This window comes from Malaya genurostris, chromosome 3 (assembly GCF_030247185.1).
Source record: "Malaya genurostris strain Urasoe2022 chromosome 3, Malgen_1.1, whole genome shotgun sequence".
Taxonomy (NCBI): domain Eukaryota; kingdom Metazoa; phylum Arthropoda; class Insecta; order Diptera; family Culicidae; genus Malaya; species Malaya genurostris.
Window position 1 is genome coordinate 298,753,401 of NC_080572.1, and position 27,162 is coordinate 298,780,562.

The window sequence follows — 27,162 nt, forward strand, 5'->3', positions numbered from 1 at the left end:
ATGTGTTACTTTTTGTAAGTTATAGACGTTACGAAGCGTTAAATACGTTACTTTTTCGAAAGCAATAGGCCTTACGAAGCGTTACAAGCGTTACTCTTTTGTAAGTTGTAGGCGTAACGCAGCATTACATGCGTTACTATATAGTAAGTTTAAGTTTACGAAACGTTTTGTTTACGAAACGTTACATGCGTTACTTTTTTGCTAGTTATAGGCGTTACGTAGCGTTACGTACAATACTTTCCTGTAAATTATAAGCGTTACGATGCGTTACATACGTTACTTTTTTGTAAATTATGGGCGTTACGAAAAGTTACATACGTTATTTTTTCGCAACTTATAAGCGTCACGAAGCATTATATGTGTTACTTTTTAAGTAAGTTATAGGTGTTACAGAGCGTTAATTTTTGGTAAGCTCAAGGTATTTCGAAGCGTTACATGCGTTACTTTTTCGTGAGTTATGACGTTACGAAGCGTTTCTCGTTTGTAAGTTCCGAGTGTTACATACATTACTTGTGTTTTAGCGTTATATTCCTTAATTGTTGGCGCTACGAAGAGTTACTGGCGTTATTTGTTTGTAAGTTAGAGGAGGTATGAAGCAATACATTCGTTACATTAAATAAGTTTTAGGCATTGCGAAGCAATACATGCGTTACTCTTGTGTAAGTTATAGGCGTTACAAATCGTTACATGAGTAATTTTTTTTTTTGTAATTTTTATGTGTTACAAAACGATACATGTGTTACATTTTTAAAAGATACAAACCCTACGAAGCGCTACATACGTTAATTTTTTGTAAGTTATCAGCGTTATGAAGTACTGTACTTTTTAGTAAGTTATAGGCGTCACGAAGTGTTAAAAGTGTTACTTTTTGTACGTTATAGGCGTTACGAATTGTTACATACGTTAGTTCCTATAAATTATAGGCGTTACGAAGCGTTACATACGTTACTTTTTCGTGAATTATAGGCGTTACGAAGCTTTACACGCATTATTTTTCGTGAATCATAGGCGTTACGAAGCGTTAGATGCGTTATTTTTCGTAAGTTATAGGCGTTACGAAACGTTACATGCGTTACATTTCAGTAAGCTATAGGCGTTACAGAGCGTTACTTTTTGGTAAGTTAAAGGCATTTCGAAGCGTTACATGCGTTACATGCATTACATTTTATGAGTGTTGAGCGTTATATGCATAAGTTTTTGTGAGCGTTACGTGCGTTTTTTTGTGAATTGAGGGCGTTACGAAGAGCTACTGGCGTTATTTGTTTGTAAGTTAAAGGCATTACGAAGCGTTACATTCGTTACTTCAAATAAGTTTCAGGAGTTACTATTTTGTTGGTTAAAGGCATTACAAATCGTGACATGCGTAACTTTTTTCGTAAGTTTTAGGTGTTACAATACGTTACATGAGTTACATTTTAAAAAGTACAAGCGTTCCGAGGCGTTACATACATTATTCTTCTGTAAGTTTTGTGTGTCACGAAGCGTTATGTGTGTTACTTTTTGTAAGTTATAGATGTTAAAAAAGCATTACAAGAGTTTTGGCATCCCAATTTTAACATATTGAAGAGTCACTTATTTGCAAAATCTACTGGAAATGTCAAAATTACGAAATGATTACAAAGGATCCTACAACGACATAGAATACACTGATCAAAATTAGCACGATGTCAAAACTTTTCAATACAAAGACTTGTAGCTAATTTTGATAGGGAAAATAGCATAAATATTATTCAAGTGAATTATTTGTTCTGTTCTATCCATCAAGTTCTGTTTCTATGATATGAGAGTATTCAATAAATTAAAAAGTTATTTCACATGATGCAACGGTTTCAATATTTTAAATGTTACCGTAGGGCACTGGCCCCTCCCGAAATCAGAAACCGCAACGAAAATGAAGTTTGAGCAATATTATGTGGCTGTAGATCCTGTAGATTACGTGATTACGTGATGGTCAAAACTCCACTGCCGATAAAGCACGCAGCGACAGACCCTACGAAGCAGAGCAGAGTCAAAACTACATAAAAAGGAGGATGAAACCGGGGTAAAATAAATGACAATAATAATGGTACATAGAAAGTGCGCGAGCATGCCTTAGTTAGACAAAATTCTGCAGATGAGAAAGATATCCTGCCACTGGATCCCGCACATACTTCTGTAGGGCTAGAAAGACGAACGCAAGCACACTTCGAGTACATGTTTGACTGAACCCGTTATTATACGCCAAAGAACAGAATGAATACCCGACAATAGACTGCAGTCAACAAGATTGTTTCGAAGCGGCATGTGTTACTGAAAAAAACATGACAGTAAACGTAAAGAAATGTAATACAATAACCTTCTCCCGGGCACAGTCATAAATTTTATTTGAATACTCCATAAACTCTCCTCTCGAACATGTCGTTGTCTGGCGATATTCTCTTCGTGACCTTCAGCACACTCGATTTCGCACAGTATTTCTTCAAATTTACCACGTTTCGTTTCTAGCTTTTCCAGTCGAAATTTAACTTAATTTTCATCAAGCGAATCCGTGTAAATGTTCAAAAACTGATTACTTCTTGTATGGTTATATTTTCCGAACTTTCAATTTGCACTCCTAGTAGAAAACAGACACGTAATCCGCAAAAGTCATTTATAGAAAAGTTCATCACATCTAAAGTGCAATGGAACTGTCCGGCTATCTAATCAATTATAAATATTCATTTTTTATTGATTTCGATTGAAAACGAGGCCTCATGTATTAGGCCTTATATCGATTGACACCGACAGCCAACGAAACACGTTATTAAGTAAGAAGCAATCATTCGACCCGCGTAATCTGCACCGATATCAAAGACCTTGCCGTTACTTAGCACGGTTTTGGCTATGGTTGCGACATAAGTCTTCACTAGTCCCCTCGAGCACTAGCCTCCAGAGGACCACCCATCGAATAGTGCCATTCAGTCGGAACAGTTTGTGATGATTGTTTTTTTTTTTGGAAGAGCCAATAAATATTCATCGCAACGTTTGTCACTGTCCAATATTTGACTTTGTGTTTACTTTTGCTTCGGGAAAGGGTTGACTTTATTTTGTTTCTAGTGATGTCAGATGGTTATGCAATACGAATTGTCTAACAGCTAATAGGGTTTACTTCGGTGCTTCGATGAAATTCAAAGCGGAAATTTGTATCCGATCTGGTGACATTTTCGCCTACTTTGACCACAGGCAAGCCAAACGTTAATCAATTTAAAAAAAAATGATACTAGTTTGCCAAGTTCTTGAATCATACCAAGCTGAAGCACTTCAGCACGTCGCCGGAAGCAGTGTGGCGATCATCCTTGCCCATGAAAAAACCACGTGTAAGCAATTGGCCATACACCTTTTTCGACACCCCTTAATTTCGTCTCACTTTTTTTCATTCAACTCATTTCAGTAAGCTACTGTGCGTAGTTGGCAGCAGCTGGTATAATAGACGTTAATTGCGAGTAGCAGGCCGTGCAATCACTCAGGAATGACGTTGCGAATTAGCAGAAGTAAACATTTAACCTTCTGGTGTCCGGATTTTCGCTCTTTTCGTAGTGATTTTTTGCTGTTTAGTTTGTTTGTTCAACTACTTCTGAAAAGTACTATTTCGCTACCAAATACTTCGAAGGGAGCTTTTCAGCCCAGTTGTTCGAGAAGATTATCAAATGTTTCAAGAATAGTTGGGCTAGCACTGAAAAAATAATGTGCGCATCCAGCGAAGATATTTGCGTGTTTTTTTTTGACCGCCCCATGTTAAATCTGTGTTCCAACTGATTCGAGTTGTTCCGATGAATGCTTGCTCAACTTTACAATTAAGTGCAGTTTTGATTACGAAGCGCTTGTGCGACGACTAGTCACTCGAGTAGCAATTAGCTAAAAAAAGATAATGTTTTAGGGAACTGAAACAGAAATGTGAACGTCATAGGCAATTATCATCAACGTTACCGGACGGATAGAGCTAATCCGCTTGGTTAGACTTGGTCAGTGAAAAACAAAAACAATTCTCTAAACGTTGTTGAGAATTCTCGGTTAATTTTTCAAAAGAGCGTATAAGCAAGTGACAGTTTCTCTTTGTTCACTTTCTCTTCTATTAATTACCAAGCGGTTTCTGCGTTTATCACTCAACTCTTTGCATGAAATGTTACCCGAAACTTTCGATTTTCAAACAGAATAGTAATATCAAAGAAAATCTTTTTGATCACATCACAATAATCAAAAGAGAGAGTGATTAAAGAGAAACTGTCACTTGCTTATACGCCCTTTTGAAAAATTAACCGAGAATTGAAATTTTACGTCACTTTTTAAACAGAATCATACCATTTTTTAACAAATAAAAATATTCGAATGAAACATAAACTTATTGTAAGAAAATGACATAAATGAATCGTTGTCGCAAATTTTGTGACTCCAGTCATAAAACTGTTAGAATTTATTTGCAAAGGTTTGTTCGGAGAGCCGAAGAATGTATCATAACAAAAAAAGGAAACAATTTTGCTGTTGATTTTCGACGAAAACATAACTAGTATATTCTAACACATGGGCTGAAAAGTTCCGTGCCTAACAAAAAGAACACGATTTTTTTGGTTTAAAATTAACCTTATGCATCGACCCATGGAGAGCAACACAATCATTCCAGCGCCGCTCTAACATTTCAATACCACTTTTGTAGAATGATTTATATTTTGCTTCAAAATACATCTCAGTTTCGGTGAGTCATTCGTACGAAACTTCTTACCGGCGAGCATTTTTTTCAGGTATGCGAACATACAGTAGTCGCTGAAAGCTAAATCTGGCGAATACGGTGAATGTGAGGGCAATTCGAATTTAAATTCATAGAATTTTGCAATTGTTTTGATTGACTTGTGACACGGTGTGTTGTTTTGATGAAACAAATTTTTTTTCCTTGCCATATGCGGTCGTTTGTTTGCAATTTCTGAGGTTAAACGCTCCAATAACGCTACATAATATTAACTGTTAAGGGTATTTCCTTTCTCAAGATAGTCGATAAATATTACACCACGCACATCCCAAAATACCGGGGCCATAAGCTTTCCAGCCGATTGTTGTGCCTTCGGGCGCTTTGGACGAGGTTCACCAGTTGCTGTCTACTCAGATGACGATCATTTTGATTCCGAAGTGAAGTGATGAATCCATGTTTCATCCTTTGTCACATATCGACGCAAAAATTCCGGTTTGTTACGTTTAAACATGGCCAAACACTGCTCATTCGTAGGACAATAACTCACACACTAATGAATAGAATATCATAATATTTTAACAGATGTTTCTAAAGGTTAGTGTTAACTGAAAGAAGGGTGACTGCAATAAAACTAGCGCCATCCATGTTTCAGACCCGGGACTTTTCAGCGAAAAAAAATGGTAATAATAATATTATTTAAAACAATAAGAATATTTTTATTGTAACTCGGAATTATAAACAAAATCAGAAATATAGAATGGTTAAGTACTCAAGAAGATAAAACAGAAAGGTTAGACGTGACAAGGGTCATTTGAGCAAGCAGAAATCTTTAAGTAACTTAAATCGTAGCAACAAGCAGAGACCCTTCAGTAACTCATAATGGAAGAGAATTTTATCGTAAGTAAAAAGTGATAACTTCTGGTAACTCTTCGTATGCCGGTAAATGGTAAAAGACTTTCCGATGGTAAATGGTAAAAGACTTTCCGACATACCAGAGACTCGAGTGATTTGCATTGATGAGATGCTTAAGCTCGACTCCTCTGGGAGAAGGTGACAGTTAAATTACTAAAAGTTTTTTTGCTTGCTCAAATAAACCATGTCACGTCCCACCTTTTTCGTTCTATATTCTCACATTGAAAAAAACACTCAAAATCTTTTGACGTCGGACTACGTCTTTGTTTTCTATACCGGGGTGCAAATTACAAATACAGAAATAAAAACCTTACAAACAGGCTTCCGTTGCGGTGATGACTCTTTTATTCAAGCCAAATATTTTTCCCTGGAGTATTTTATTAGGATCAGCAAAGGACAAATAGTCGCTGGGGGCTAGCTTATTGAGGTTATTGAGAATATGGTGGGTGAGGAAACAAATCGAAGTCTAATTCGTTCAATTTGTTCATTATTTTCGTTAACTTGAGGCACGCGGTGCATTGTCTTGGTTAAAGATGATTTTTCTCATACGAGGCCGTTTTTTTTTTTCATTTCGCTTCAATAACTCAATGAAATAATCATTTTTGATGGTAAATTTTCTTTTCAAGGTAGTCGATGTTAATTATACCTTGAGTATCTAGAAACTTACGCCATGATTGTTCCAGCTACTTGTTGCGTTTTCGGACGATTTTCCCCATCTGAATATTAATATGACTCCGGAGAAAACCATGATTCGTCCATTGTTTCATACCAATGCAAGAAAATCCTTTTTAAAGCGATTAAACAGTGCCGAACAACTCTCTGGATTGTTGATGCGTAGTTGCTTTTGTTCGATTGTGAGCGAAAAAAAGGACCACTTGCATCACGATTATCAAAACTTGCGTAATTTTTTCCGGACTTTCCTTATTTCACCACATTTCAAATCAGAACACCACAAATCTTTGTTTTAATTAATTTGACTTCTAAAACCATTGCTGGGCTTGCGCGCGTTTTTACCTTTAAAAAGCAATGTTTTATCAGTCACAGTCACATAACTCGTAATTTCTATTTTATGTCTCATAAATGAATGAGTAAAGTCAGTTATATGCCGGTAGGTTTAGTGTTTGTAGAGCGATTGATGTACATATTAGACCCATGACATCTGAAGGTGGGCACTTTCCAAAAAATGGGTTAGTTTAACATCATAAACGTCATCTCGGAGTCAGTACCGGGACGTTTTGATCAATGTGTTATGCATATTAGCGGCTGGACTGCTTATGGATTTGTTTTGTGCGCCGTTCGCTTCGCACGGGACACATTTTGATCGAGTATCGGCTGTTTCGTCGTAACCTCGATCGTAGAGTAATGAGTTCAGCACCTTTCATCATCAATCCCAACAAACTAACCGGTCAGGGTAACTGAAATTCTCAAAGAATTAAATATACAAAAGATTGCTACCTTAGTGTTTAATACAAATATTGTCTGTGGTTTTTCAATTAGCTGGTTAGCCCTACGTCAACAGCTCGAACTACCCCACACTCTTAAATGCGTAAATTTGTTCTGAAACAAAATACCGAAAATTCGTCAAACTTCGAATTTACAAATTTCATGTGAAGTAATATAGTAACAAAATATTATAAAAAATCGACCTGACACATTTTAAGGGATAAATATCATTTCCATTAGAATTAAGGAATATTCAAAATAATTAATCGTTCCCATCGGTACGAAAAAATTCTCACCTGGGCTTAATATGTTTCACCGGACTTGATTTATACTGAGAATGTTTTCAATATGTTTCCAGCCAAATAAAAATGCTTATTTAAAAACGTAACCTATAAAATTTATACAAACATTTCATGAGATTAAAATCTGATCTTGACTAATTTTCCCTCACGATCAGAAGGCAAACTTACGAAATCTATTTATCCTTATGTCAGAAAGTTCTACTGCGTGCTTATTGTTTTTGAAGATGATTTTGTATGACTGTAGAAATACAAGTTAAAATTTAAAAACTTTTGACAAAGTACGCCGGACCGGTTCGTACGCCTACTATGATGATAATCTGCTCACACCTAAAATGACAAAATTTGTTGTTACTAATGTCGTTTTCGCATGATAAAACTGAAACTAACCCAGGGTAGTTTCATCAAACACTTTTCACGAAACTGTGTCGATTTCGCACTAAGCAACGAAGGTTTGAGCAAACCTGATATATAAAAACCAGGTTCGAAACTGACTCGAGTTTCAGTTCAACAGTGTTAAAACTTGGTTCGAAACTAGCTTCAAACAAACGGTTTGACAGCAGCTAGGGTGGAAACTGGGTTACGTTTGGCATCAATTGAAAACGACATAAGCTTATGTCAATCACATTCCAAGTTTGATCAGAAAATCAAGAGTTCGATTAGTTTGTAAAGTAAAAGCTACTCATCATTAGAATTTAATTTTATAGTTGAGTTAAATTGTTCAAGTACAGGAACAATAAATCGTTTACAGGAACAACCTAGAGTTTCACATTAAAACGTTATTATAAATCGAAAAGTCTGCAAATTCAGTACTATTCTCAGTTCTATAGTAACAGTTAATTGAGCTAAGTAGGAATTAATTACGAAAATAAAGATTTATTTTACTAGCAACTTTATTAAAGACTGTCCCAGAAAGTATGGACGCAACCAAAAACCGCTGCCATTTCGCAATGGTTCAGAATCTGTTAATTTTTATGGCTGCGTCCTGTTGTTTACACTCTTCTCTAATCACTTGTGCAGTTATTTATTCGTTTTCATTAGTTTGTTTCGAAATGCGTGGACTTTCAGCTGAACAACGTCGAAAAATTGTGTACAAATGGTGCACAAAACGCGGACTGTCACTGAGAAAGATAGTAAAAATGGAAGGAGTAAGTGAAAAAGCCGTGCGAAATGCAATCAGGAAGCTCGGTGAGGATAACCTTTAAAAATAAACCGAAAACGGTCGAAAAAAAGTCCTACCAACCCTCAGTTGGATAAACATATACTGAACGCGTTCGAGCAAAAGAAGGAGGTTTCAATTCGGGATGTGGCCAAAAAAGTGGGCACTTCGAAGTCAAATGTTTTTCGTCCTAAAGAACGTTTGAATCTTCGAACCTATAAGAAGCAGAAACAACCAAAACGTAGTCCGAAACAAGAAGCATCGATCAGGCCGAGGGTTCAAAAGCTGTACAATACGATTCTTGCTGGAAATTTGAACTGCATAATCATTGACGACGAAACCTACGTGAAACTCGATTACAAATCCTTGCCGGAAGCACAATATTATACGGTGCGAGATGGGCAAGTGTTAAACCAGTTCGAGACATCGATCGAAGTCGAAAAATTTGGTACGAAAGCTATGGTTTGGCAAGCAATTTGTAGCTGCGGTAAGATTTCGAAACCCTTCATCGCCACTGCTTCAATGAACAGCGAAATATACATCAACGAATGTTTACAAAAACGACTTCTACCCATGATTCGAAGCCACAAGGATCCTGTTGTCTTTTGGCGAGATCTTGCTTCTTGCCACTACTCGAAATCATATCCATATAAATCCAAACAGCGACACTAGTTAGCCGAGTGCAAACTACACTCGGAGCCTGTAAAATACTGTGCGAGTGGAATTTCGCGTCATTTTTCAAATGACGCAGTGAGTTAAGTAGTTACGAATTGTATCGTTTGTAGAATTATATCACCTGTAAAATTCATATTTTTTCTGTGTTATCACCCTATAACTTCCGATCCGGAAATGTCAAACTTAAATAAAATGTCAGTGGATGACCAGAGAGTGAGGGTGTCACAAGGATTAGTACTGAGTTAACATATCATAGTTCTAGCAAGATTCTGTGGGTAAAAAAAGTATCCTGCCGCTGAATGCCACACATGCATATTCAGGATAAAAATGGAACACTAGCACACTTCAGAAGCATTTTTGGCTATGCTAATGCAGATGATTAACCGACAATAGACATGACTGACATGCCTTGACGGTATACTTTTCGTGGACTACCTCACCGTCGACAGAAAGTATGAATATGCATTATTCAAGCGGTTTTTTATCCGATACACAAGAGCAGAGTGTGAGCTTCATTATGAAATTCGAATTCGGTTGAAACGGCATAGAACTCAATGAAACCATACGACCTTTCATTTGAATCCATTCGAACGTTTGTTGAAATCGTCCTAGTCATCTCTAAAAATTGTATTTGAGCTACGTTTTGGAGTTTTTGACCGCTCCAAAGAAGATATTTCTGTTGTTGCATCGTCACTCATAAAAACAAACTTAATTTTTTAAAACACACATTCTGTATATCCAGATCAGAGATGACAAATACCTTCAGGCTGGGTTGAAAAAGTCTGTAAATTCGGAAAAAAGTCCGCGAACTTTATGTTTTCAATAGAGAATGATGCTCGGAATTGGTTAACCGAGCAAAAAAAAAAAGACCGAGGTAAATTTTGACAAATGTCAGCGAAAAACGTGATATTTTCAAAAGTCTGCAAATAAAACATGTCTGCATCTTATTTTAAAAATTTGCAGATGTACAGACAATTCTGCAGACCTGGCATCCCTGATCCAGACCCTAAAGTTGAATCTCGATGAAACTAAATATGATCGAATGGGATTATAAGACACTTCATTAGAATATAAGAATGTTAAGACCGGTTCGGACTTCTCTCAGAAATCGATTGAGGTTTTGACCGTTTTTTACTGAGGCCGCTGTATTCTAATTAAACTTGTTCGAGTCAACTAATTAATTCCTTCAAAAATCCCTTCAAATTGAATATTCTAAAACTCATTACTTAATAATTTCGGAACCAAAGGTCGAATTCGGACTATGGGACTGCATGATAAGAGAAATGTCACTTTTCTTTGACACATAGAACTTATTGCTTCAATCCCTCTTTGTCCAATCTCAAAAATGAGACTATTTACTTAAGTTGCCAACAAGAAAAAACAGGTGCAGTCTTCCTTAAAAAAAACAAATGATACTAAAGGCACACCGAGAACCAGCGATGCCAGATAGCAGTAGTGTCCTTTCCAGGGGTGCGAAAATTTGACATTTTTTTATACTGTTGCCAAGCATAAGACAGTCACTGCCAACGATATGCGCAGCTGCTACGTTCAACAGTAGCCAACTCGCAATGACACGAGAGCTTGGCGCAATCATGCGAGCCACGACACACGACAGCAATATTGAGAGCAGTTAATTTTGTCGCACTCTCTCACATCAGTCAAAGCCACAGCGTTCGCTTTGTGGTAGTGTAGGTACATACTGGATAAGTAGCTGCTTTGTTCATTTTTGGTCACGGGTTTCGAGAATGTCACGAGCTCAAAATGTCATGACATTTTCATAACGGGACTGTTATATCCGCTGTGATTGATCTGTGGCGATAAATTTAATGCGAACGGCGGTGTTTTTATTATCGGTTCAATTTCAGTTTTAAAAAAATTCAATCACAAAGCTTGTTCATGCAGATGTTTCAAAAATATTACAATTATTTACATAAATTTCATACACGAAGTATCAGGAGCGCAGCTTTTGCCTTTCTAATATGACGCAAAGGCAAGAAATCTTACAGCAGAGAGAATAAGTTTTGCGCTCCTATTACTTCTACAATTCTTGTTCATGCTAAACGGGCTTCAATTGTTTGATCGAAAAATTGCATCCAAATTCTGGAAGTCAAAGCATTTACTTTGCTTTTCTCACTGAACCGCTTCCTTCCAACGGGAGTGCAGAGAAACAAAACACGTAAGGATACACAAAAAAAAACATCTGCATTGGGAAGCAAGACTTTCTTGTGCATGTCTCCCTACACCTCATGAGAATCGACATAAAACGAATTTTAAAGTTAAGCCTTGTTGGCGACTGCCTCTCGAAAGTTGTTGAATTTGAAAGGAGCTACTGTTTATTGTGGCTAGCCATTCTCAGATTGAAAAGATTAGAACAGCTATCGACGAGAGCATACGGCGACATTCACGAGAAAAAGTGTCATGAGACCTATGACATTTTTCATCTCCTACAGTCGTGGCGAAATACAATCGGCGACTGCTGTCATTTGCGCAGTTTGAATGTCTGCTGTTTCGTGTCATTCTCCAGTACCGTTTGCAACCCTGGTCCTTTCCGTAGATTGGCATTTTTCTCGGAAGTTTTTTTATGCTCGCCAGAAAAATAACTAGTTTCCGTAGTTCTCCGTTAATAAATTTAAATTTCCGTAGATTTCCGTAGATTTTGTCTACGGATCCGTAGAAAATGTTCGAATCCGTAGATCTACGGAGATTTCCGTAGATCTGACATCGCTGCCGAGAACTAGACTATTTTGAAACGAGATTCATTAGTTGGTTTCGTTATTTCTCATCTGTGGGCCCTTCCCTAAACGAAATTCTGGAAAAGTATTGTTATAGTCATAAGTCGCTAATGGACAACAACAAGAAGACTATGCCATAGACAGTAGAAAGTGAAATTTTTACTCGGCAAACAGAGTGTTGTTATACGTAGTTGGTGCCACCTTCGGTGGTCTTCGGTTAAGACCCATGCAAAACTCTTACCACCTACGTAAATCAACCTTTCTCAAATCTGTACTGTCCGCACTCTGCCAACTATGGGAAGTTTTTAAATAATTAAACAAAGCAAATAACAAAATTAAATCATAGTAAAAGGTGATTTCATTAGAGATATGGGTTGTAATCGACAGAACGATCAATATAATTATTAATAATATTAATTTGAAGATGATTTCATATATATGTTGGCCACGGCTCCACTACGTGAGGTCCAATTTTGGCACACTCTCTCCTACAATGCTTCTGGCTAGTCTTCACTTCAGATGCGGCAATTTTGCTTGTTGACATATCCATTCATTCAGCAATGAGCTTCGCCGCTGAACACAGTTTTTCGATAAAACTAGAAGGATCAGCCCCATGGGGTTGTTCGAGCCATTGATGTGGAACAAGGCTACCAAAATTTCTAATGATCTGCAATCAAACAGTTCAATCAAACGTCACACTTTTGAATCCGCAATTGCACGAGAGTCTGTTTAGATTGATCTTGATTAGGAATCAACACCGAACATCGTTTGTCTTGATTTGTATTTTTTTATAGCCGACGAAATTAAACCAATATCCCAAATGTATGCAATTATATCTTTGTACATACTTGCGGTACGGATTTCGATATTTAAGCTTCTCATCACCAAGCTTGTGTTCAACTTTTGTATGCAAGCAGTTATTTTTATAGCGTTAATTTTCTCAACCATTCTGCGAAATTTCATCCGAGCTTGCACGACCCAAGATCAGAGTACGCCAATTAAAGCTTCAAATCGATTTATGGCACTTTTATGCCTTGCTGTCTAGCAACAACCTACCTCTAGCATGCTACGCGTAGGACTGAAACGTTAACTATAATGTTGCTTCTTTTTATAGATTCGCGTGCTTCCAACAGCTTCGCTTTTGCATCGATTGACCAATCAGAGCGATGCTTTCCCTTTGATATATCGTTTACTCCTTCAAAACCGTCGTCTATGCAGGGAAATCCGGTATGCCGGAGATTTTTTGCAGACAAAGTAGGACACTGCTCGCTACTAATCAAAATTTCAATCATTTATTATTGAAAATACGTGGTTTAAATACACACTTAAAAAATGTTACATCTTTTTAGATGCACATAAAAGGAGCGTCGCGATTTACTTACATTCACAATATAAAGCATTCAAAGATAAGTCGTATCATTAACTTCACAGTTGTTTTAGCTGAAACTTACATCGATACAGACGCAAAATGTATGTTTACATGTTAGTAGATGTAGTATTGTGTCATCACCGAAGAAATTACGGCATACTTGAATTTACGTCAAGCGTAAATTTCATTTTTTCTAAGAGTGTACATTCAAGTCGAAACTTAGAATTATTTCCAATCGAATGATGTAATAATATTAATAATTGATATAAAATAGACTGAGCTGTAAGTGTTTAAAACCTGACCACATTGCTACGTGTATTTTTCCTTGAGTTTCTGATTTGCACTCCTATATAGAAAATAAAGATGTGTTCCACATTAAAAAAGTGTATCTTCCTTCAACTTTGTCAGCGCCCATCCATGATTAAATCATAGACCAAACTAAACAAGTTTGACAATGACACGATTCACGCCTGATCTGTCAAAACCAGTATTGCCAAAAAGATACCAACAAAAAATCACCCTTTATTGCAAAGAAAAAAATCAGCGTGATAAACCGTTTCTCGGTTAAACTGATAGACTCTTGAGTTCCGTCCATCAACCGGGAAAAACGTTGCTTCTCATAGCACCAGAAGGGCTCCAATCCTGTCAATTATGTCAATCAACTGAAACCCTTCCGCCTCAGTACATACCAAATTCCTCATCGTCATGTCACTAATTGGCGTTATAGGTTTAGCATCCGTGCCGGGGCACGCCCAGTTGCTCTGTACTAGCGCCGTTCGCTCGTTCGGCGAAAGTATCGATCAATCGTTTGTACAACATAATCCATTGAATTATCGTGAATTAGCACCGTATCGTAGATTAGTTCAGCGAGGAATTGAGCCGTCGGTTGCACAAATAGAAAGGCACTAAAAACGGGGAGGAACCTTCCTGTCACACTAGGCTATATACTAGCGAGTTTGTAGATCGAATTAATGATCGACAGTCGACAGCTATTTCCTTGATCGGCGTCGATCGTCGGGGGTTTTCTGGTTCCCTAAGGCGTTTCCGACATACTGACGTCAAAAGCGAAACCATTAATATCAATAAATCAAACAGTTAATCTGCCTAAACTGGGACAAATATGATTCGAATCTTAACGAGTTCTGCGACAGACGGTTCGGTTGAAAATCAATTTCGTTCCCGTGCACAGGATCTTTTGCCTTGCACGGAATTCCCACCGTGGACGGATGGCATCAGTGAACATGCTGTGACCAAGTCCCATTTGTCATTGTAGAACACCACGCAAACTTTGCCACTTGCTGGCCAATTGATAAAAATCGACAACCATTTAAAAGCATGTCGCATGATCGCGGTTTGGTTCGAAAAAATGGATCGTTGAGTTGAGGTTCCCAGCTGAGCTGATCTTTGGCAGCATTAGCAGCATATTTTCAACCGTCCAGCAGGAAGTATGACTCGTCGAATACGAACACACTTTGGGACCAATCGACAAACCTCACAGTCACCGAAGTGGACCCGATGTAATTGACTTGGCACTCTTTTTTAACTTTGTTCATCCTGCTGTGAACGAAGAAACCGGCCATTAGTATTCAGCGTGGTCTCCGGCGATAGCCAAAAGCGGTTTGTTCAGCAAAATCTCCGGTGACTTCCTCGTAGCAGATCATAGAGCGATTGACCGCGGTGACGACGACGCGATCGCGGCACCCAATATTTATGCTACCGCCGTTATAGCCTAGCGGGAGCGTCGTCGTCGTCGTCGTCGTGTAGGCGCTCATAAGAGATGTTACGTAAAAACGTAAGCGTCGTGTTGTGTAGGAAATCCAATTTCTTCTTCTACGCGGTGGCACGCACGCGGCAGCTTCCATCGGTGATCGGGGCGGTTTTTGTTTTGCCCAGAAGGGCACCCCCTTCGCCATGAGAGACACCCAGCGAACGGAGGATCGATGCTGTTTGAAACAATGAGAACTATCTTACCGTTCGTATCGAAAAGTGTGTGTGTGGTTTTACGTGAGACTGCACGGCGTACTATCGGGTGGTTTTACGTAAGTTCGTGCTTCTGGGGATTGGCGTTAGATGTGAGACGATTATCTGGCGGTGACATACTTTTCTGCGAGGAAAGGTTCCCCGATGATCAGTACAGTAAAAAGGTAGCACTGTTTCCTGAATGCGTTCATTTGATCACGTGAGGGTTGAGTTGGTTGTGTTTGACAATGGTATTTTGTTTCTGTTTCCTTTGGAGACATTAGTAACATTATCTCTTTGAATGTCTCTTTGGCAAACAGATTAATTCAAAGCAAGAAATTTCGAATCTGTAACGATTTGATTGATTACGGATTGATTGCAATTAAAACATCAAAAACGGAGAATCTTTGAAAACTAGTGGGACTATGCTTTGTAGATTTCCTCAAACCGTCTTGACTTGAAGCGTTTGCTAGTTTAGCTTTCCGTTAACGGAATGAAGAAAAATGCACCTCGATCAAAATGAAAAAATTAAACCGAACAGAAATCTATGCTTTTCTGAACAAGAGACAAATAAGCTGTCTCATTTTTGACGCTTGATTTCGTTTCACAGACAATAGTGATGCCCATCCTAAACTAATCCAAGCTTTTTGATTCTATTTGATCATTAAAAGGACTTTCCAAAAGAAACAATGTAAAACAACGTTAATAAGAATGGAAGTTTTGTGTCGAACTTTCTTGGGTATAAGCTACCATCACCTTTTCAATTTGTAAACAGTCATATCAAGTAAATAAAGATTTAAATGTGGCAACCCTGCACGCTATACAAAATTGAACAAAGCACGCTGTGTGCTAGGTGGTGGCGTTTTCTTCTTCCGTACCAGCACGTACCGATTTTACATCACTTTGTATGGTAGTTTGAAAGTTTTGATACTCATTGCTCTATAATTTCGAAACCGGAAGTCGAATCTGGATGAAATTGCACAGTATCTTTTAAAACACTTCGAGTTCTTATTTGAATCAAGGTTTGTTGGAAATCGGTTTGACCGTTGCACAGTGGTTCAAAAGCGCAATTTAACGCTCTCAATTGATAGCTGATAGGAACGTGGTTTTTGAGGCACAATAGACGCCATCTTTTGGCAAATTTTATTTATGTGATTAATTCCCCTAAAAGTGAGATAGAACTATTATTTTAGTTCAGAGCCAACATAGGGGCTAAGTTACTTCAACAAAGTTGTTCAGAAAGTTATTTCAAACAAATTTGCTGAAGATACTATTCCCGTAACTTGAGTGTAATTCATGATATAATGTATTTTCTGAAAAGGGTGTTCTAAAACCCATATCTCGCCTACAGACGATCGCAGACGAGTAATTCAACCACGGCATGAAAGTTCTTTTGAAGTAGTTTAATATGTAAATAGTCTCATCTGCACCCTTCTGCGCTTTTTGATGATAGACAAGTTGAAATTTTGTAAACAAAAACATGAAAAATGGCTCTATTTAATTAAACTGAAATGATAGCAGCATAGTATGTTTGAGAAAGTTGTATAGTTTTTAATGATGAAAAACTTTGTATAACATGAAAAACTCATATAAAATGAAAATATATGTGTTTTCTTACAAAAACTGGTTTTAGAACACCCTTTTCAGAAAATACATTATATCATGAATTACACTCAAGTTACGGGAATAGTACCTTAAGCACATTTGTTTGAAATAACTTTCTGAACAACTTTGTTGAAGTAACTTAGCTCCTATGTTGGCTCTGAACTAAAGTAATATTTTTATCTCACTTTTAGGGGAATTGATCACATAAATAAAATTTGCCAAAAGATGGCGTCTATTATTCTGAGCAACTTTGCTGAAGATTTTCGAGAGCTTTCGAAAGAATCTCAAGACCTTCCATTTGCTTCTAAATATGTAAAAATCGGTTAAGAAATTTTCGGGAAAATTGAATGCGCATTTTCTCATAGATTTGCACATATTGCCTTGTAATTCCGAAACCGGAAGTCGGATCAAAATAGAATTCAGTAGCGATCTATGGGACTATAAGACCTTTCATTTGAATCTGAGTTTGTGAAAATCGGTTCAGCCATCTCTGAGAAAATCGAGTGACATTATTTGTCACATACACACAGAGAGAGATATTTACTCAGTTCGTCGAGCTGAGTCTAATGGTATATGAGATATACCTCGGTTCAAAAGTTTGTTTTCACAGTGATTGTGTAGCCTTTCTATATGAGAAAGACAAAAACAGCCGCGTAACTTTTTTCTGTCCTAATTTTGAACGATAATAACTCAGTCATTTGTTGACGGATTTAGATAATTTAACTATCAATCGATTTGGAAACATTTAACCTAAACATGTATGGTAACGTCTTTTCAGTATTTCATTAACATATTATTGAGAAATTGGTTTGAATCGATCTATGTTTCCAAAAACCAATCACAACATACCATCATGATGTCATCCGTTTGATTTCTCTCGCACGTTTCTTACACGCCGAATTTCATTAGCAGTAGCAGTATCAAGAGGAATCTATAAATATAGGCTAAATAACATTACTTTGCATAGTAGGTGCTTGCCTGTGAATAAAGCAAGCCCAAGTAACATTTTTAATATTAATAACTACTTGTAGCTGTCTTCAACTCAACGAAAGTGGACCATTCTTCTAAGGTTTATAAAGCAAAGTGAAGCATAAATCTGCGTTATAACTCCAAATACAAGAGAAATTTGAAACCAGCTTTACGATCAACATTACATTTATTCGGATGGAATGAATTCCGCTATGAATAAACTGTCGTTTTGATGATATTTTTCTGGACTATGTGTGTGTCATGTCTTCTTTGAATGCAATCAGTAAGAATATATTAGATGTTAAACACGAGTCTGTGGCTTTTTTCCGAACGTAAGAACTTCATGCGAAATAAATGCAGTTTTTCCGAAAATCTCCTTGGTTGATGAAAATTATTTTTTGTGATTCACCATCATTTTTGTATAAAACTGTTTGGTAGGGTTAAAACTTGTACATAAGTGCTAAAAATGAATCATGAAAGTCCATCATATTTCCTCGTTTTTGCATTTCGAAGTTTATTTGATGTCAATAAAGACTGCGGCAAAGAATCTCCTAATGGCGGCCATGAAGTTTTCTTTAATGCAAATTACTCTGCAACTAAGAATTGTTTTATTCTTAGTCCAGTTGTTAGTCTATGTAGAGGGGTTTATGAAAGCTTCAAAAAGTATGATATTACTTGACAAAAGAGACACTTATTATAGTTATCATAAAACAGGTAGTATTTGAAAAATGAATTACAAAACTTCTATAAATTATAAATCAAGCCATAAGGCAGGAATTGTTACTTGGGAGTAGCTCGTCCAGCATCGTTGTTGACTGGATTGTTGCATTTGCATTGTGATGTGTGTCGGTGCAATTTTCTGTTGTCTGCTGCACACCGTATTCGCTTGAGTACATTGAATATCATTCTTTTAACAATAGCTCAGCATTAGCCTATAACTGCTATTATTGATCCAAACAATAAGCATGTAATACAACTTAATGGCTAGAAACTGACATGGTCTGATCAAGCAAAATCCAAACTAAGTGTAACAAGAGCAATAAACCAATTTGCTAATTTCAATTACCATTTGCATCAAATTGTATCAATATTCATTCATGTATCAATTACAAAAAGAATACCAAACTGTGGAATTTTATCTGCGTATCTAGTGGTTCTCAGTACACGAAAGTGAAATCAATACAAATGGTATGTTTCGTTTGTTTTCTTCCTTGTATTGTTACCATAGTATTCATCGACACTTTCCGAAGATTATCGACGCTTTTTAACGAAGGATCAATAAAGTTAAACTATTACTGAGTTTACTGGTTCACGATTAGTGATTTAGCATTATTCGATCAAAATATATGAAATCTACTTTAGAATCGATTCACTGTTTATAAAAATAATAGGTTTGTACGTTCTCTTGCTCTAAAATTACCATTATAAAATTAAATTGTTTTATTTTTATTTGTTTGTGTCTAAAATTTCATTTACTTCCAGTTACATTTTAAAAACTCCACAATACAAATTCCTTCCAGTTATTTTAAAAACTTCACAATAGATTTCGTTAAATTCATGTTCTACTCATTTTCCTATCGTAATTCTAACAGAACAATTATAAGACCGATTGAATGAAAAGTTTAAAGTTAAAATTCATTCATAAATTTAAAAAAATTGCTTATTTTAAGTTTGGAATTAATATGAGAATCATTTCAATAACTTACTTGTCAAACCCGTCTCGAACATGCAAACCGCATTTAGGAATTCTATAATATAAATTACCGGGAATAATACTTTCAAACTTTAAAATCGAACTCACTTTTCTCAGCGATGACTTGAATAATTTTCGAAAAGTTAGTTTCTAATGAAAGGTCTTATGATGCAGTGCGGAGTACTTGAATTTAATCCCGTTCCGACTTCCGGTTCCGAAAGTACTGGGTCCACACTGGGTCAAACCTTCATAAAAAGCGCACAGGTATATACATTCGCTGGAACGGAACTAGAAAACACAATACCGCCTCTACGAACGGTGCGGTGTTCGAATTCGTACACGCTTACCGCGAAAACTGAAATTGAAACTAGGTTTTGAAAACACAAGAGCACATATGAGCACGAATTCTCCGTTTTCCGTTTTGAAGAAATCAGAAACACACGTTGGTTGACCACGGTTCTGAGGATAAGACTAATCATAGCCACTTCTGAAGTATTAAAACTTGTAGGCCTGGCTGTTTGATGGTAAAACAAACTTAGTACTCTCTGGATTCTGGTTCCGAGAACAGTTATTCGAAATGTCGAATATCAAATCTGAATAAAATGTTCAAAACGACGTATGTAACAATGAGAGATTCTCTTTGTTTACTTTCTCTTTCGATTATTGCGAAATATTCCTGCTTTTTCGGTAATTTCTCCAGAGCAGATTAAAAGGTGATAGCTTTAGTTATTATTATCGGTAAATAATTGGAGAGAATGATTGCTAAGAGTGCCGTAATAATCAAAAGTCGTACGTCGTTTTGAACATTTTATACAGAAATGTCGATTTTTAATACACCACTTTTGCCATCATCTAACATATCATATATATTGAAATAGTGTTTAGTTCTATTCCCAATCTTTTTTTCATTTTTTTATCGTCAGTTTGTAATTTTCAACACTATTCACCGTATAATTCCGGAATCGCTAGTCAAATTTGGATTCAATTTTAAACATCCTACGACACTACAGGACCTTGAGCAAGATTGAGAAAATCAGTTCTACAATTCCTGAGAAAGCGAAGCAAATTCCAGTTCATTGCATGTTTTCAAAACAGTTCCTAATATTCCTGGTACCGGAAACCGAGGACCAGTTCGACGAAAATTGTTTTAATTAACCAACATATAGGACCAAATTTTAGCACATTTTTTTTAAATAACGAATTCGAAATTTTCATTATTCTTCACCTGATTTCACTGGAGCCGGAAGTTGGATTCGAAATAAATCACATAGCAATCTATGGGATCAGGAGAACATTTATTTGAATCCAAGTTCGTAAAAATTTTCCTAATCGTCTCCGATAAATCGAAGTAAGTTCCGTTTTAAAAATTTAATTAGTATTTTTGCTACAGCCGAAATTGCCAACTACCAATCGTCAATCTACAAAATTTTGCTACCCATGCTTTAAGAATGCGCTTTTTTGCACGGTCACTTTTAAAAAAACACTCCTAAAATCTAAATTTTTCCACTCATCAACCAGTAACTCCAAATAAAATTCAGTAATTGTCTAGGGGATCTCAAACTATTTCATTTGAAACTAAGTTTGAAGAAAACTCCACAACCATACAGTAAGTGCACATATTATCTTTCGCTTATCATCCTGTAATTCCGAAACCGGAAGTCGGATTCGGAAAAAACATCAAGAATTTTCATTTTTATTTTAGATTTTAGTTCGTTGAAATCGAGCTAGCCATCTCCGAGGCAAGTGAGTGATCCTAAAGAACTGATTCGAATGGTATGTGACATTCGAATCTGCAGACGTCGGTTCTGAGAGGTGAGATGAGATAGGAATCTCAGCTCTCATATAGATAGCAGAAACCGGAACAATGTTAACTGAAAGCGTAAGTCTAACTAACAGGACTTTCGGACGACTTACACTTGGTACACGTCTATCCAGTACAAGCTATCAGTTAACACTGTTCTTTATTACGGTTTCTGCTATCTTCATGAGAGCTGAGATTCCTATCTCATCTCACCTCTCAGGTCTCAAAAATCGGTTTGTATGATCTATTTATTATTTCGGTAGTAAATCAACTGGAGACATGAAGCAATCCGTACAAATCATCATCCATCGCAGTACAACTGAACAAAATTCATACTGTGAATGGGAGGAGCAAATTTTTAAATATTTTATGGTTGAAAGTTTTGACGTGAGTACGCCTTACTTTACTATGGCGCGTTTTTTCAAAATTTGCCCTGTGGAGGCATGCGTAGAACTTAATCGCGAATATCACTTGCTGTGCTTCGCGTATAAACATAATTCTTTCTCCATACCATCAGAAATATAACCAGCAATTTATGATTAAATTTTAAGAATGTTATCTCCACATTAAATAACTTGAAAATCTAGTTTTCTCAAAAATTTTGGAAGCAATGAGAAAAACTCACGCTCGCTTGTCTTTCTCGTACTCGCGATGGCGGTTTCGAGATAAACAAGCATATATCACTCCTGATGTTTACCTGAACGAGTATAAATAGAGTTTAGAATACCGGATAATAACTTTGGCAAGCGTGGTCGTGTCTGTGGAAAATCGGATCTATTGCGAATACGATAGTTAACCTAGGAAAGGGTAAATCAACAGGAAAGATGGGGCACAAAATGGGAACATGTATACGAATACTTCCAACTGATACTTAAAATAATTACTCGCCCGACTGTTGCTTGATGAGAACCTAAAACATGTTCATTGCCTAGAGCAGGCTAATCTACTAATATTTTCCTTGTGAACATTACAGTAAATTATACTGAAATATTATCTGCGCCGAGATATCACAACGTTGTAAGATCTTTTCAATTAAATCGTTTAAATTTAAAATTAAAATAAAATTTTCATTTTTTAGAGGAACCGCATTAAAGGTCAATAAATTTCTTAAACTTGACAGGAATGCCAAATTAGTGAAAGGGGCTAAATCTCTTGGCAATTTTTTTTTATATTGATCAACTTTGTGGTCGGAGTCCAGTTGCTGTATTCGTCGAGAAGAAAATAATACCTGCTCCTAATAATTAATTAAATAAATCAATTAATAAAACATGTGTTAATCCACCTAGTGGTGTACTGATATTCTACAAAATAATTTTCTTTGAGTCTTGAAAACAAAAAGATTGTCCATAAACTAGTATAACCTACAGAACTCTGGTCGGTTAGGCCATCTTTGAGAAAACGAAGTGAGTCCCACTATTGCAGGTGCTTACGAAACCAGAATCCGGGAGCCAATATAATCGAAGTCGGGTCGAAAAACGGGACTGGGATCCATCTTCGGTCGTTAATCGAAAACCGAGAGTCAGGAAGGCAGAAATTATTTTTGTCAGGCTGTCTACTGAAAATGACCACCGATTGGAATAGTTTTGAGGCGAGATCAGAAATTATTTTACGTTGTTTACTTTGCACACTGGAACCGGAAGTCAGATCCGGACGAAATTCAGGAATTCAATATGAAACCGTAAGATCTTACATTTTTACATGAGATGCTTCCGAACAGGGCCACCGAGAGGGAAGGGGGAAAAGGGGGAATCCCCCCTTTTCCGGAGAATCGGAAATTCTTAATCGTTGTTTCGTTCTTCATAACAAAACAAAATATCAAAAATCGAATAAAAAAGTTGGCTTTTTTTTTTTTTGTTAAAATAATGTATTTAAACATCTTTTGATTTGATGATATTCCCATGTTCACAATATTTTCCAATTCTCGTGTTTAGGGGCTCGTAATATCGCAGGCGAATTGAGGACGATCGCGTCGAAGTTACCTGATGAAACTTTTTTCGATTAACTCTACACAATCTGCCATGGAATGACCTGGATAATCTACTTAGCTACCAAGATCACTGTAAACTTATTGGCTTGGATCTACTATATTATCTGTTCGTAGAAATATATCAAAAGCAGTTTTCATAACCGATTTCTTACAATCACGTATTGATTGTCCTGAACTCTTACAATTAACTAATTTCGACATTCATCGTTGGAAATTACCTTCCGCACAAAACAAACTATGGATTTAATGTACCATTTACTAGTATGTGACGTTTATTCGACAACTTGTCTAATATCTCGAAATGTATTCACACGATTGTTTCTTAGTCACTTATCATGTTAGTTTTACAATCAATAGTAGTTTTTAAGTTATTTTATAGTTTTGTAATGTTTACTTTAGTATTAATTTTACGTGTATCATTTGTATGTAAACTATCTGTTGGAACAAAATTCGAGGAGGTTTTATGCCTGTTTGAGGCAGAGGTTTAATCAATTCTCAACTTCAGTTGTTCTTGTGAGATGTGTTTACTCGCATCGCAGGATAATTAAAATAATAGTATTATTCCAATTATTGAAGCAGATTTGCATGCTCGAGTCCTATCTCTGAATAGAATGTTTTTTTTTCCAATCCCATCTTATCATTGGTCACACTGAGGCCCGGTGACCACCCTAGAAAATAGCTATATCGTTTTGATAATCCTAATTAATCACATCACCTGACAAAGAGTAAAGAACAAAATCTTAGAGTACACCCAAGTCGTCTCTTACGTCACAACTCGTTTGAATGTGCAAACAGCTCTATTATGACAAAATACAATTTCATAAACCAATCACCGTCATTAGAAGCCGTCTCGAAACTTACAATTGCAGTTTCATTAACCAACGCTGACTGTAAGGTATTTCGTAACCGAACTAAATCATCCAACCCAACTGGATATGGTTGCCCATATCCATGTTTAGAAGCCCTGGTGACACACGGTAACAGTTGCCGGTGGGCGGTCCCAATAGGCAAAACCAGCATTCCATCATTTTGTCATATTCATTTTACGGGGCATTCAAACGATGAAAAGGGTTATGAAGCGCAATAGTCTTCGGGGTACGGTTTGCATCGATAATTATGCCGAGACTGTCTTCTATTTCCATCACGAATGAAGTTCGTTTTTATTCATTACGGTTCCCAAGTGCACACAAGGTTCATGACGATCGGGGCACGTGCGTTAGGCACAGACCAACGATCGTTACGCCACCGACAGCTGAACAAATAGGAACTTAACGATGAAAAAACGTTCCGACGAACCCTGGCCCTGAAGGTGCGATGTTTATTCTTACGAAGTTCGTCGATCAGACATTTGAATTTGTGCTCGTAAAATTTTCCTCCGAAAGTCCTTCCAAAATAGTTCAACGACCTCCGGGAAATAATTACAGTGATGTATCATTTCTCGAACAACGGAACGATATGATTGTTCGCCTTTCCACCGCACATGGTGAAATCGATCACCCTCCCAGAGACCCTCCAGCAAGTCAACAGAAATCAAACTCCATGACTCCTCAGTTCATCTGGCATCGGCAGAGCAAACGATTTGCCACCGACCGCCGTGCCACGGAGTTGCTTCACGGAGGCACCGAATTAAAAACGATTAGATCGCTTATTTTTCATCCGCAGATCGATCCAATTCGCAATCCATCAGACTAAACTGACTGCAATCGGCTCTTCATGATTGATGGACTCGCTCGGAAACCCTCATTCTCTGGGCGATCCATTCGATTTGTCATAATCGCTGCGAATTTATTTGCACTGGATTGATTTATGCCGCGGTCGGTGTGGGCCAATCAGCGAACATCACCCCTTCAGGGGAGGTCTTTCGGCGGAGTTTTACACCGCAAATCTCCGCAAGAATTGGTTCGGTTTTGTTTTTGTGTCGAGCGAATCGGTGCTTTCAACATCTTCGCCATCTCAACGACCATCGCGACCCGGGATTGAACTGTGAAATTCAGTGTCTCAGTAGGCCAGGCCCGCTTTGACGGAATGAAGAAGAGAGTGTCGCAAAGGCAGTTAACTGACTGACTGCAAGATTGTAATCAACAACTGGCAACCGTCAACCAGTGTTCGGTTTTCATCACAGTTTATCATTTTCAAACCCGTAAGATTAGACCCGCTTGTGGCTTCAATCGCACCGTAAATTGCTTACCCAATGTTGCTTCAGTTCGTGGGAAATCATCGTGTTGTTCAATCGTACCTGAAACGGGAGGAAGAAGAAATTGTTGTTAGTAAATTCGGTGGCGATGTTTATTGTCATGGTGACGAAGTTTGATTAGATCATAAACTTAAACAAACTGTTTTTGATAACCTGTTCAGTTACAAAAAATACAAAATCTTCGTAATCACTATAATTTTCCTTCTCAGTTCCTCAAGGCAGTTGTATAAAAGTTTAAAGTAGGGTAAATTTTGAATCTGATTTTGACCTAATTTGACCGACAAAATCATCGTAGGTAAATCAGTTTACAACCAAGCAGTCATAAAATAACCAAGGAACAATTTATCAATAGGGTAGTTACTTTGAAAAACTTGACCAATTTAAAATTGACCCAAACATAAAACCGTAATAAAATAATCGATTCCACAAACAGCCGACAGTTGAGGCGATCGTTTTTCCCACCAAAGCGCATTTTTTGGCCGTCCCACCTGACCCTGGAAACCAGCAGCGGTTAGATAGTTCTAGCAGATTCATCGACGATGACCTTATGTCATCCATAGCCTACTACGAAACCGATAAATGAAGATCGAACTCGTGGTACCCCGAAGCATCACCAGCATGCCGTGATTCGTAGGAAAATTATCCTAGCCGGCGAACATTGACCGACTAACATTGGTCAAACGATCGTACGGTTTCGAATTTTGATCGATAAGTCCGTTGGTTCCCATGGTCGCGAAACGGTAGATAATTTGATAATCGAAGGCCTCTAATGGGCGATGATGGTCGATGATGGAATCCTAGGCTCGGTTTTCTTTGCGTCATTAAATTGCTGAATGAAATAATGATTTGGCAGTTTCTGTTGTGAAATCAGAAAAACGAAATCAAATTCACGGTTAGACTAATCGTAAGAAGTTATTATCTCAACGCCATAAAACATATTTGACATGAGGTTGAACTCAAATCTGTGCATTTTTTTACCTATGAAACGCTTTCAAGTCCGATTTTGAAAGTTTTTTGCATTGATAAAATTGAAAAATTAACTTAGTTTTCCATATATTTTCCATTTATCATCTTCCGATAGGAAAGAGAATTAAATATGACTTTTATTTAATAAACCAACCAATGTTGATTTTCGTTTGAGCTACCAAGCTTCGCCCGACCGTAATTCGAAAAAAGTTGGAACAATGGGAAATGTATTTGAAAAAAAAAAAAGGGGGGGGTAATATTAGAGACATAACCGAATGACGGGAATCCGAAAAAAACGGATTGCTGATCACTGAATCTGTGTTCTGGCATTGATGGCTTTCGTATCAAACAACACTCACTAGCAATTCTTCACACGATTCAATCAGTGCCATCCAAGAGAGACGGATATCATCGCAGCAACAAGAAAAAAAACCGGCATGGTTCATTTAGCACAGAATGGACACCAGTGCGAAAGCGAATTTCTCTCGATGACCCGTCTGAGAATCAAAGATTAGCACGCTGCTGCGAGGGTTCTCAACTTGCGATTCTCTCTTGGTAAATTCCACACAGCACCGTTCATTACCAAACTGTAAATTGTAGAAAAATTCTTTCACGGTTCATGCATTGAGAGACACGAGTTCTTGTAGCATCTTCTACCGAATTGAAAATGTTGTATACAATATAGATAAATATCGAGCAG

The 27,162-nt window shown here is 37.2% G+C and overlaps 1 protein-coding gene across 3 annotated transcripts in view; it reads right to left on the reverse strand.

Annotated features, from left to right (window-relative positions):
• Positions 1-27,162, reverse strand: part of LOC131439313 (mucin-5AC) — a 309,210-nt gene that overhangs the window by 35,363 nt on the left and 246,685 nt on the right. For 2 of the 3 annotated variants that reach the window (XM_058610193.1, XM_058610192.1), the window contains one exon: positions 25,491-25,538. The exons of the other annotated variant lie outside the window; for it this stretch is intronic. In XM_058610193.1, coding sequence (XP_058466176.1) covers positions 25,491-25,538 — 48 coding nt within the window. The remainder of the gene's footprint in view (positions 1-25,490; positions 25,539-27,162) is intronic. 3 annotated transcript variants of the gene reach the window in all.